The sequence below is a fragment of the Dipodomys merriami genome, unplaced genomic scaffold (assembly GCF_024711535.1).
Source record: "Dipodomys merriami isolate MVZ:Mamm:240054 unplaced genomic scaffold, mDipMer1.0.p SCAF_9, whole genome shotgun sequence".
Classification (NCBI taxonomy): domain Eukaryota; kingdom Metazoa; phylum Chordata; class Mammalia; order Rodentia; family Heteromyidae; genus Dipodomys; species Dipodomys merriami.
In genome coordinates, this window is record NW_027206512.1 from 26,356,639 (window position 1) to 26,370,399 (window position 13,761).

Below are 13,761 nucleotides of genomic sequence, written 5' to 3' on the forward strand. Positions count from 1 at the left end.
CTCTCTCTCTCTTCTTCCCTCCCTCCCTCCCTCTCTCTCTTTTGTTGGGACTATGTTTTCTCTGGCTGTTTTCTTCAAGCTTTTCTATAGGCTGAGGCTTCTCTGTTCAGACTTGTTGAACTAGTTTCATTTCAACAACTCATAATTTGTTCCTTAGTTGTTCCAGTAGTAGATCTCCAATATACTTAGAGATGACAAAGAGTTGATTAGAAAGTCAAGTCAGTGGGTACAGACCTACCAGTTCCTTTTCTTCCTGTCAATGATGTATCGGTAAGTTCAGTTTTGTTTTGTAAATGGATCCTTTACTTTACTGTATGATCTGTCAGTGGCTGGATTTCCCATGGTTGGCAGAGGAACTCTCCCTAATGGATTCAAATTGCATCGAAGCTTGAGAGATTTCTAGTTAGCAAACTAAACTCAGTAATATCTGTGGTGTTTTTTTTTTTCTAAATCAATGTTTTATATGAAAATCATTGCCAGCACTATTTTATGTTGCTGAGTTCAAAAGATAATAGTTGGGATTTTAAGAGAAGCAATTTTTAATTGTATTCTGATTGATCCTAAATTGGGAGGGAAGTGTTCATTTGTTTTAAGATGAGCCTCTGTTCAGCAATTTAACAAACGTTAGTTTCTATAAGACTTATTCTTCAGCTGTTTTTTCCTTGTACTTTGTAGCCCGTCCTTATGGATTAGTGTAGATGGAACAGCAGTAGCTCCAGAGACCTGCCTCCTCTAGAGAAAAAAAACAAACAAACTTCCTATGGGAAGAATGAGGGAATGGGAAATCAAAATTGGGGACAATACTCTCAACTTTCTCATATTAAATGTCAAAGAAAAAGGAATATATGAATTGTTTGGGTTTTTCCCCAAAAGTAATATTCTTTGTCATAACTTTATGCAAGTAAGATGGTGATTTTAATCATCTGTAATGATACAAATATTTCCTTGTTGAGATTTATACCATTTTCAAGATGTTTTTTATAATTTATGTTATTTCTTTTAGGAGCCAAGGCAGCTTGTGTGCTTTGTAAAATAAGAATCTAAAAGGCAGTTACAAAATTCTTGGGCCATCTTCAGGGCTGTCAAATGTCAGAATGAAAGCTGAAATTCATTACCTTCTCAACTCAATGTTCTTGACAATGTTTTTGTTCAATGTTCAATGTTTTGACAGAGCTTACTAACTTTACTACTTATTGCCTCTCTAAGTAGCAAGCTTACCACTCAGGGGATTTCAGAATGAGAATTTGATATGGTTAGTCACTAATTTAGTTGCTAATGAAAGAATTTCTCTGGGCTGACCTTCCACTTATAAAATATACATTTATGTTCAGTCTTTTAGACAGAGCCCAGTAATCATCAAAGGACCTACCAGGCTCTAAGAATGGGTCTTCACTGCTTCCTACGTGGTCAGCACTCCATATATATTAAGTGAACAAATGAATGAACAAATAAGTGTAAATATATTACCTTAGTGTTGTGCTAATTTGTTAAAACTTAAATTTGAATATTCATATCTTTTTCATGGAAATCATGATGTTATGGTTTCTCATATTTCACATTCTCTACATTATCATTTTTAAAATATCAGTCATAATTTGATACATTTATTAATCTATAGGAATGTTCAAAGTTCAGGAGAAATAATTTACTGGAATAACACTGGGGGCAAATACCATTGTTCTGTACAACTCTAACACAGGATAACTCAGTAAGCAGGCCATAGGAATATTGAATGGTCGTAGCTTCTTTAAGCCTAATTCACAGTATACCAATTGCGAATCTGGAGAGGTTTCAGGAAATGGCAAGTCAGGCCAGCAAGCAGGTGTAAGGATTAAGGAAAAGTGATGTCTGATAATCAGTATCACATCCTATGTCTCATCTCCACTCATTCGGGAAGAGATTATGGTCAGTTATGCTGACCAAGAAACACAATAGGGAAAGTTTAGCAAAGTTTAGTTTATATTTGATTCATATTCATGTTGTCTTTGAAATCTTGAACTTTGGGTCTATTCTTTGTGGATTTTATGACCTTTATTTATTTATTTATTTTGTCGGTTGTGGGGCTTGAACTCTGGGCCTGGGCACTGTCCCTCAGCTCTTCAGCTCAAGGCTAGTGCTCTACCACTTGAACCACTGCGCCACTTCTGGTTTTCTAGTGGTTTATTGGAGATAAGGGTCTCCTGGACTTTCCTGCCCAGGCTGGCTTTGAACTGTGATCCTCAGATCTCAGCCTCCTGTGTAACTAGGATTACAGGCGTGAGCCACCGGCACCTGTCTATGACCTTTTTCTCTAGAGTTCAGGTTGGTTTTAGTGTAAAGAATGTGTGACTCCATTTGCATTTGTATTTAGAAATTTCTCAATGTCTACCTTTTAAACTGCTTAATTGGAAGATTCACTCACTTTAAAATCTTGGTTATCTTTCTTATAAAAGATAAAATCCTAAATGAATTCTTAACCTGATATAATTAAAAAACTAGTCTCAGAAAAGCAACATCTTTCTCTTTCTATAGCTCTTTACTTTAAATAATGGTTAAGACAAGCAACATTATTTCTCCTCTTGACTTGTCTAGGACTAGGCAACTCATTTGCTGAGCACTCACTCTATACATTTTAATTTGGGGGCAATTTGTCCTTTAATTTACAAATCTGTTAAACCCAATATATATTTTAAACCCCTAATATATTTTAAAGTTACATAATAAGAATTAAAATAGAAATAGCAAAATAAACCTCCATATCCAGCCCTTGTTAGCTTTTACTGGTTTTTCAGATAAGGGTTTTGCTCAGGGATGGACTCAGACTGGGATTGTCCTATAGATTTTTCCTATGTAGTTAGGAATTTTGCATGAACTACTATACCTGGCTTGTTGGTTGAGAAGGAGTGTAATTAATTATTTCCTCATCTCAGATCACAATCCTAACAATAGCTGTCTGAATAACAAGGCTTTCTATATGCATTGGCTTTCTGGGATACTTCAGCACCTTTGTTATATTAGAAAGTACATAGATTTGTGGATTGGCCTGGGAAACTGTACAACAATTCATTTTTATATCAGATAATGTGTTTTGAACTTCAAAAAACAGTTTTTACAAAGGCTTGTGGGGTTAACTGATTTGTAAATAGTCAATTCTATAATAATAGGTCTGAATTTCTGTAAATGACAATGCATACTCATAAAAGCATAAAAATGATTTTGAAAAAATGAGTTTGGAGCTTGCAGATAAAGTGGTGAAGGGAAAGTAGTTGAAGATGGAACAATGCAATGACTGACTTTTAGGGAATAAAGTGACTTTTATGGAATAAAGCCATCTGCGATCTCAGGTACATGAAAATCACTGAGGTGCCCATGCCATAAACATAGCAACTTGGGAGTCTGAAAAATAACTTGGGATTATGATGCAAGACCAGCTTGGGAAAAAAAAAGTGAATGAGACCCTATCTTAGCCAATAAAAAACTAGTCATGGAGGCTTATGCGTGTGATCCAAGCCACAGTGGGAAAGCATAGACAGGAGATTTTAGGTCTAGGCAAAAAGCAAGATCTTATTCAAAAAATGGCAAAAGGGTGGGAATATCTGGCTCATGTGGTAGAGCATCTGCCTAGCAGGCTCAAGGAATTGAGTTTAAACTTACTGCTAACAAGAAAAAAAGAGGTAGGTAGGAAGGAAGGAACTGAAAATCACTAAGGAATTTTATATTCCAACTCTGATCATTAATGATTCTTGTTTGTCACTCTATTTTCCTCAAGTATGTAGCTTTTAACCAGTAAGACTGCAAAAAGCAAAGTCACACAATCACTCATTATCACCATGTCCTTTTAAAGTATTTTAGAAATAATGTCATGAATACACCCTTCTACAACCTAAATAATGAAGTTTAATGAAAGTTTAGTGGGTATGATAAATTGGAGCTTATGGAGATAGTCATGTTATTCAAAATAAGGATCATCTGCACCTACTTGTTCTTTAGAAGCATACAGAGTACCGATCAGTTAATAACTGGGGATTACCTTCAGCTCTCTTCTTATTTAAATTTCCACAAGTTCACTTTGAATTCTTGCAATTGTTACTTGAGTAAAATCTATACCTGGCATAGAATTGACTTTTTAGGGAATAGTTCCTAACTACCACCCCAACAAAAATTAACCATTTAACTCATATGCTTTCTTTTAAGGTTACAAATCTTGTTCATTTGCACGTGGGTGGTCCCCAAGATCCTCACCCTCTGGGATACATACACTTTCTTCAGTTATTGAATAGGATGTTAATGTAGATGCTGTTGTCAAATGTTTGTGAAGGTGTAATTAAGCTCTCTCTCTTCTTCAAGAGGAGGAGGTTAAATTTGGGGCCTAAATGAATCAGTAGATGGCTTAGAAGGATGGGGCTTTACACAGAAATTTGTTAAGGAGTGATTTAATGAAAGACACATTCTATTGCTGTCCTTTAAGACAGAGAGGCCACTGGCAAGGAAGAGATAGTATTTATGACTAAGAATTCAAGAGAACAGGGACTTCTGCTCTCTAGGGAAGTGAGTTCTTGAGTGAACTTGGAAGAGACTCCCAAATCTCAGATGAGGAAAGCAAGTCTAACCAATTCCTTGAGTTCAGCCCTGTGAAATCTTAAGCAGAGGGCCCAAATATGGCACATACAAAAGTATGGACTAATGATTGAGTATTGTGATACTTAGTTACACAGCAATAGAAGATGAGTACATTTGTATTTGTTTGATACAAAATAAAGTAGCAAAAAAGAATGGCTGAACAAAATGGTCCATCTCTGCTATAGACTAGAAGTTTTTTAAAAAGACTCTAATATATGTATGTGTGTGTGTGTGTGTGTGTGTGTGTGTGTGCTCAAGGCTAGTGCTATACCACTACAGCCAGAGCTCCACTTCTGTTTTTTTGATAATTAATTTGAGATAAGAGTGTTACAGACTTTCCTGCCCTAGCTGGCTTTGACCCATAATCCTTAGAGTAGCCGCCAGAAGTGACAATACAAAAATAACTAGCATAACCTCTTCAGAATAGAAAGGTAATGATAGATACATGTATTCATATCTTGCTTGTTTATAACCATAAAATCTGGTAGTAAATTGAAAGGTTGTTCATAAGTAGCTGCAGCTCTAAACTCTGGACGTTGTTGCTTTTCTGATTTTTATGCTATACATGATAGATTTTTAGCTCAAAGATTTTCTCAAAAGAATAAACAGTCTAAATGACAACATTTCACTTTATTTGTTGCTATTTCACCCAGATGTTCACAGTTCCTATGGAATTTGAAGTAGCAACTATTTTTCAATGGTGGTTGAACCACTCTTCCGCTCCTGATTCCATGGTTCAACCAGTAGCCATATGAGTTATCCAACTGGGTGATGAGGGTGTGATTTTTCCATAACCCACACTCTCCATTCATTCTAGTCAAAAGAACTGTATTATCATGGAGAGATGGATTTGAAAGCTAATAACGTTTCTTGAGTTCTAGTTTGTTTTTTTTTTTTGGCTCCTCTTTTATTTCTAATGACCTGGAGTCACAAATGAAGGGACCCCACAGGTAGAGAATATATGAGTGGGTGAATAGGGACATAAGTGATGCATATATTCAAGAATTCAAATGCAACTAATGAACAGGCAGTCTAACGAAGAATAGAAGTATCCTAGCCATTAGAAGACCTGTGTTTGAGAAGACAAGTTCTAGTGTATCAGAGAAATTATTTACTCTCTCTGAACCTTAGAAAGCCACTAAATTATGCTAAATAGTCTCTTGGATTTCTCTCATTTCTATATTGAGGCTTCCAGCCACTTAAGTGGTGAACTATTATCTCATCCCATGCAGCATGTGTTTGTTGTTACAGCAGTGTTCTGGTCCTTGAATAAGTGAATGCTGCATTTCTACCACTGAGTCCCTCTTTAATGAAGCAGTGCTCACATCATCAGTATATTTAATTAAGAAATTTAACTAAATTTAACTTAAGAAAGTTCCACTGTATCTATTGGACAAATGGTGGTACTTAGGCCCAAACTACCATTTTCCTAAATACTGAAACAATTTTTTTTATTTTTTAACATGTATATGTAAAGGTTTCTTACATTCAAAAGAAAATTTTCTTATAATTCAACCAATATTTATTAAAAGTTTACTTAGCACAAAGCATTGTCATACATCCTGTGAAAGAAATAGGAAAATCTTTTATTCCCAAAGAATTTTATTTATATACAGATATAAAATGATTGAGCTCATAAAGTAAAAAAAAAAATCAGTATCATTGCAAGTTGCAGAGACAGAGCACTAGAGCTCTGTTTTAATAAAAGATGAAAAAGACTAGTGTAGTCCTTTAAGGAGTACCAGTTACCTGTATGTAGGTGAACACTTATTCAAACAAGTAATGCAATGTAAGAACACAGTTGTTGATCAAAAGCCACTAGAAGAAAAGCAGCCACTCTTTCTACAAAATGTGGGAAAAGTCCTCCATTCCTTATGAAATGCAATGTAAAGTACACAGTACTACATTAGATCTATTCTTGCCAGATGCATTTAACCAAAAAACATCTATTAAAGGCTTTAGAGCTATGTTCTAGCTTACAAAAATAAAGAGTTTCCTCCGAATCCCTCGAGAGCTTGTTTAGCCTCCAGTTTCTCCGCCATCATCCTCCTTAATAAGCCAGGCCCAAAGAAACATAGGTCCTATGGTTTCCCTTATTTGCAATAACTAGTATATGTATGAGTCAAGCAAAAAAGGTCAGATAAGGAGATATTAGGTGACATGAACCCCAAGATAAGGAATCAAGTGGTTTTTTGTTTCTTGCTATTGTTTCTAACATATTTATAAGATGATTTCTTTCTTGCTTTGTATGTCCCTCCCCCATGCTATAACCCCTGCTTTCACTGTATTTGATGTTGGTATAATTTGTGGAGGGGAAGGACACAGGTGGACCCACTGCAACAATGAGATGTACAAGTCCTTATGTTGAAAAACAAACTTTACAACTTTGGCCCGGGGGTGGGGGCAGGAAGGGGGGGGGAGATGGGAAGGGATGGGAAGGGGAAACAATGGAGGAGGCAACAATGCTTGATAAGAAATGTATTCATTACCTTGCTCATGTAATTGTAACCTCTCTGTATGGTATTTTCACAATAAAAACTTATTAATAAAAAAAAAGAAAGAAGAAAGAATGAATCATGCAAATCCAGAATATGAGAAGATCCTAAAGACCTTGATTCTTCAACAGGGCAGTGTCATTAAAACTTAAGGAATGTTTTAGACTGAAACAGGCATAAAGGACCTGTCAGCCAAACATAATACATATCCTGTCTGTCCTTGTTTATCTAAAATAGCTGTCTAATATAACATTTACTTATGTTTGCATAAAGCAATTGTAAATATAATGAGGATAATAAAGAAAATTTGAAGATTGATTGGTACTGAAAGATATAGGAGACACTTCAATGTTTAGAAATACTAATAATGTTAGAAATCTCTTTTTTTTAATTGTGAGAATACCATACAGAGGGGTTACAATTACATGGCAAGATAACAAGTACATTTTTTATCAAGCATTGTTGCCTCCTCTTTGTTTCCCCTTCCAGAAATCTCTTAATTGTAATAATGATTTGGTGAAATCTCATGAAGTATCTTATTGCATAAACTAAATACAGCAATAATTTTAACAAAATAGATTTTAAAAATTCTGTGACAAACATGTATGTTTATTTATACCATTATAATTTTTCTGTGTCTGAAAACTTACAGAATAAAGAGTTAAAAACAAAATAAATGGGGCTTGGAAGGTATCGAAGTGGTAGAATGCTTTCCTTGCATGCATAAGGCCCTGGGTTCGATTCCTCAGCACCACATAAGCAGAAAAAGCCAGAAGTGACACTGTGGCTTAAGTGGTAGAGTGCTAGCCTTGAGTTGAAAAGCTGAGGGACAGCACCCAAACCCAGAGTTCAGGCCCCACAACCAACAATAAATAAATAAATAAATAAATAAAATAGTGTGTAGATAAAAGGAAAACAAATCATCAGAAAAAGGAGGAATGGTTATTTATTTTACCACATATGCTACTTTGACTCCATTACAAGTGTTCAAGCCTAGACACAAGTGGAGCTTTAAAATGCCTTTAGACATGGGAACCAAGAATGACATTAGAGTTTTTAGATTCTGATTTTGTTTTTACACTTTCTCTCAAGCCACAATGATCTTTTTTAAAAAAATGTATTTTAATCTTATTGTAAAGGTTATGTACAGAGGTGTTACAGTTACATATGTCAGATAATGAGTATATTTCTTTTCTTTTTTCTTTTTTTCAGTCATGGGGCTTGAACTCTGGGTCTAGGTGCTAACGCTTAGCTCTTCAGGTCAAGGCTAGCTCCCTACTACTTAAGCCACAGCACCACTTCCAACTTTTTCTGCTTCTGTGGTGCTGAGGAATTGAACTCAGGAACTCATGCATGCAAGGCAAGCACTCTACCACTGAGCCACCTGAACAGTGTCACCTCTTCCCTGATTTTCTCCCAGTTTCTCCCCTCAGATTGATCTTAACCAAAATGGAAGACAGATGTCTTCCATTGAATTTATCCAAGGAAACCTGCATAATCCAAGGAGACTTGAATTTATCCAAGGAAATCTGAACTAGTTTCCTTGACCTTGTGGGAGTAATGCGGGGCCTTTATCTTGTTGCAGAGTATCAGGATTTGGCCCAAAGAGCAGAGCTCTGAAGCCATGGCTGGTTGTCCTTCTCATTGTGTTGACACTGATACTGATGGTCCTCACTGTCGTTGTTCTGGCTCCCTTCCTAGGCTCTGGTAGGTAAAACCACAGATTTCACTTTTAAAAATCTGTTACTATAAAGGTGATGTTCAGAGGGGTTATAGTTTCATAAGTCTGGTAATGAGGACATTTCTTTGTGAACAGTGTCACCTCTTCCCTCAAGAATTTCACTTTTATTTGCAGACAAGTGAAGGAAATTTATGCTTGCATCTGTAAATGGTACGTTTAGAATATTTTTAAATGTATCTGATCATTTCCTTAGCAAATAGTTAATATGTTTATCACAGGCAAATACTTTTCTGGGTTCCCAGGGTACACCATTAAGCAAAGTAGGGAAGGTTTCTGATTTCACAGAGCTTGCAGTCCAGTATTCTACATAAAATATTTTAAAAGAGTCATTGTACTAGACTAAACATGCTAAACAATTTTCATCATTCATTACATATTTAAATAACAAGCTGTGTTAACCCACTTATTTTTAAATGTAATTTCCTTTTGTCTCTTTTACTCATGACCATCATTTTCTGCCTACCAGCTTTTCTAGGACAAATAAAAACACATATAAAACAAAATAATGATAGCTAAACCATGAAAACATCACTTTTTAGAGAAAAGTGCCCTCTTCCCCAAATAGTATTCAAGAATTGTATTTTTTGCCTAGTATATTTAAAATATCATAAACAATGCATTTTTGAACTCTCCTCTCTCTTATTACATTTTTTGGTCAGGACTTGAACACAATACCTGATGTTTTTGCTCATTGACTAATGCTCTACCACCTGAACTACACCTCCAACTCTCGCTTTCCTCTCAATGCAAAGTATAAATCATTTTCTTTTTGATGAATCCTTTTGTCATTCTCACCTTCTGTGGGTGGTTAAAATGATGAGTTCAATTGTGGTCATATCTGTTGTCACCTTCCTCAGACTTGATGAGGGAATATGCCTTTAATAGGAAACTAAGAGGATTTAAGTCCATAATCCAGTCTTCATGTGAAAACCCCAATTGTAGTTTATGCCAATGGCAAATGATACTCGAGTTAATTCATTTGATTGCACAAAACCCTCTTAACTATGAAAACAAAGTTTGATACCAGTATGGACTATAGTAAATAAGTCAAAATCCACGGGTTCAGAGATAGTCCGTTTGGAGTCATTACCCTTCAGTCTTTCCTTTCTCAGTCCATTGTCAGGAGACCCATTACTTTTTATTGCAAAGATCTGATTGACTTATTACGTACTTTTCTTACCTACAGTCTCAGTTAGTGTTTCCCCTAGCCTTCTTATAGCTGTTTGTCTGTTTCTAAGTATCTCACTGCAAGTAAAAATTCATAAAAATACCCATTTACCTCTATTATCAATCAGTAGACTATATGTGGCAAGGAGCAATGTCATAATGAATATTTAAGCTCTAGAGCCAGATTGTAGAACACAAACTTTGGATAAGTCACCTACTAATTGTAATGATATAACACAAAGCTAATTACTTATGCCACTGTGTCTTATTTTCCTCCTCTGTAAAATAAAGGGGATGTGCATCCTAGAAAGTGAGTGTGATCAGATAATACATGTTAACCACACAGAACAGTACTGGAAACACAGTGCACATTCAACAAATGCCAGCTACGATTTATTATTAACATCTAACAGCAAACTAATACTTATGAAACTCAATTTCAAAGAAGCTCAAAGACATATTTAAGACTTCATAATAGCTGTATTAGAATTAAATCTTTGTCCTAAAATATTTTCCTGAATCATTTAATTTCCTACTTTCTTTTTTCTTTGCAGGTCAGAGAATGGAATACGACCATGGCATCGTTGAAGTTTCACATCCCCAAGACAATAGTCATACTGAGAAAAAGAGTTCATATCAACTTAAGGAATTGCAAGAGATGAATGAAAACTTGGTAAGTTGATAAAAACTCTTGTTCTTGTAAAATAGCACACATGATGAGAATTTTGTAGATAGTTTCCTTTATTTTGAAACGTAAGAGTTTCAGACCATCTCCATCAGAATCAGCTGGCAGATTTCCTAGTCCACCCATATCTCATCCATCAGTATCTGATGAATGAGAAGGTTGAGAGAGGAGTAAAGAAATCCTCCTATCCAACATGTGGGTAATTCTGAGAAACCATTGTCCCTACTCAACCACTTCATTTAAAGATGATAATACTGAGACAATTGTTTTCCCAACTTCACCACAATACTTTCCTAGTAAAAGTATAACTGTATCAGAGCTAGTTATTTATAATTTTGTACCCTTTTTTCAAGACCTCATTTTAAGATTTAGAGTATTTGTGTGTGTGTGTGTGCCAGTCCTGGGACTTGAACTCAGGGGCTGAGCACTGACTCCCTAAGCTTTTCTTCTCAAGGTTAGCACTCTACATACACTTGAGCCACACTCCACTTCCACCTTTTTTGGTAGTTAATTGATGGGTTGTCTAAGAACCATGATCCTGATATCTCAGTCTCCTAAGTAGCTAGATGCCACCAATGCTGGGCTTTACAATATTTTATAAAAAGATGAGAAAATAAGGACAACCAAATATATTCAATTTACTTCACCAATGTATTATTAAAGACAAAAATATGCAGGCCTAGATGGAAGCTAGTAGCTTACGTCTACAATCCTAGCTACCCAGGAAGCCAAGACCTGGAAGAAGGTGATTTGAAAGCAACCCTGGCAGAAAAGTCTTCAAATCTCCATCTCTAATTAACCAGTAAAAATGCCGACAGGCCTCTCAGGGACAAAGACTGAGTGAAATAATGACACATTCTCATCAGTGTAATATGCAAAGCCCCTTTCTGGTTGTCAATCATCATCTCTTGCTTAATATCCTTTATTCCCACAAGCCCATACTAATTGCTTTCTGTGATTCATGAGTGATTTGTTTGTATTCACTAGTGTAAAATTGCATTTTTGTTTTATGTGCCCAAGTTTCAAACTTATCTTTTATATTAGAAGTAAATTTTGTCTCAACTTTTCATGTTGCTGAATGTACATCTAATTGATTGCTATTAGCTACTATATGACAATTCATACTTTATGCCTGCCATGTGTTCCCTGAGTACTTGCCTACAACCCCAAGAACTGCTGCCATAAACAGATTCCTATGTATTCCCTTTGGGTCATGCAAACATTTCTGGGAGTAAAATTACTATGCCGTTTGCAAGTATTTCATTTAACTAATTGGTACAGGACAGCACTTCATGGTGGCTGAATCAAGGTGCATGTCCATCTATGGTATGTAAGTGTTCATTGGTTCTAACTGCTATAACCAAAGTACTATACATTGGATGAATTAAACAGCCAACATGTATTTCAAGTGGAAAGCTTTAGGAGTCTAAGTTCAACTAACCAGTAGGTTTGGTGTCAGGTGAGGGCTTGCTTTTTGATTCCTAGAAAACCAATTATTTCTTGGGTTCTCATATGTAGTAAAATGTAAGAAGACCCTTTTCTCTTTCAAGATGGCCTATCTTCATGGACAAATTATGGCTTCCCAAACCTCATTTCCTTAGGCCATCACTGTGGGTTAGGATGTCAAGATATGGATTTGGATAAAACTCATTTCACAACATCTAGAATTATGTGACTTTATTTTTCTTTTCCTGGTATCATTTGACAGCCTAATAAGCATAAAATAGCGTCTTATTTATGACTTAATTTGCATTTTTAAAGTAATAATGAATTTGTATATCATTCCCTATACAGATTAGCTTATTGGGTTTTCATTTCTGTAAAGTACTTGTACATGTTTTTTGCCTCCGTTTTTTGTTTATTCATATATCTTTGCAGGAGTTTCTTACTTTTTCCTAGATACTAATAGTATATTAATTGTAGATATTCTACTTATACATTCTGTGTTTTGTTAATATTGACTACTGAAACAAAGGTCTATAACTTGGAAGTAATCAGATTCATCAGTTTTCTTTGCTTTATAACTACTTTGGAGGAAACTTATTCCCTCCTAAGTCATAAAGTATTTTACCATATTTTCTGATATTACATTCATAGACCTTTATGCTGTCTCTAAAGCATCTCAAGAACACTTCTGAAAAGTGCTATTAAGTAAGAACTAAATTTCTAGACACTATATAATGAGGCAGCTTTCAAATAAAACCAGATAACCAGTCAAAGCTTTCCTCAATATATATGGCATGGTTATTGAGCTCTCTGTATTTCTTGGCACCTGGATCTTACAGAAAAGGAAATATGATCTGTCTTCTCAAATTGTTACCAATTTCTTTGAAGAGATATGAGTAATACATGTGAAGTTGAACAACATGGCATGATATAATTATGGATTAAATTGGATCTTGAGGGCAATAATATAGAGAATTTCACAGGAAAGGAAGATCAATAAGGACTCTCAAAAGAAGAGCTTTGTATTATTTTATACCTGTTTAAATGAGACAGGTATTCTTTCCTCTGCCATCCACCCCTTCCCCATCAAGTTTGTTTTAGAGAAATTACAGGAAGAGTGGGTGCCTCATCCTGAGCCACTCCTGCCTATTGTTGCTAAATCCTAATGAATAACATCAGATTCTTCTCTCTCTCCTATATGGGTACTAATTAGATTTCTCAGAAAGGCAAGTTGTAGTTCCTGTTTGTCTTCATAACTTAGGATTTCCTGATTTGAATTTGAATGGAGCTGGAAAAGTAAAATGAGTTCATGCTCAAATTCTACTAAAACTCAGTCTAATTCCCTGAAATAATGGGACAGACATAGCCCTTCTCTCATATCATTCTTTAGAGATGACTCCAGTGACCAGATACCAGCTCTTCAACTTAAGATCAGACCACCTCTTGATAAATTCATCATACTTGAAAATATCATAAACAAAAACAATGTTTCCCATACACTTACATTACTAAACATCAATAGGTTAGTCTAGCCTGCTTTAACTATGCCCAAAACACATTAAAGTGAATCGTTGATTAAAATCATCTAGCAGAAAACTTGTTTAATAATAAAGTATTCAATGGTGCAT

At 35.4% G+C, this 13,761-nt stretch overlaps 1 protein-coding gene across 1 annotated transcript in view; it reads left to right on the forward strand.

Annotated features, from left to right (window-relative positions):
* Positions 1–237: 237 nt before the first annotated feature.
* The window catches only part of Tmprss11a (transmembrane serine protease 11A), a 44,114-nt gene continuing 30,590 nt past the window's right edge, over positions 238–13,761 (forward strand). Inside the window, exons 1-3 of the mRNA XM_070012594.1 lie at positions 238–270; positions 8,680–8,801; positions 10,557–10,675. Coding sequence (XP_069868695.1) covers positions 260–270; positions 8,680–8,801; positions 10,557–10,675 — 252 coding nt within the window. The 5' untranslated portion in view covers positions 238–259. The remainder of the gene's footprint in view (positions 271–8,679; positions 8,802–10,556; positions 10,676–13,761) is intronic.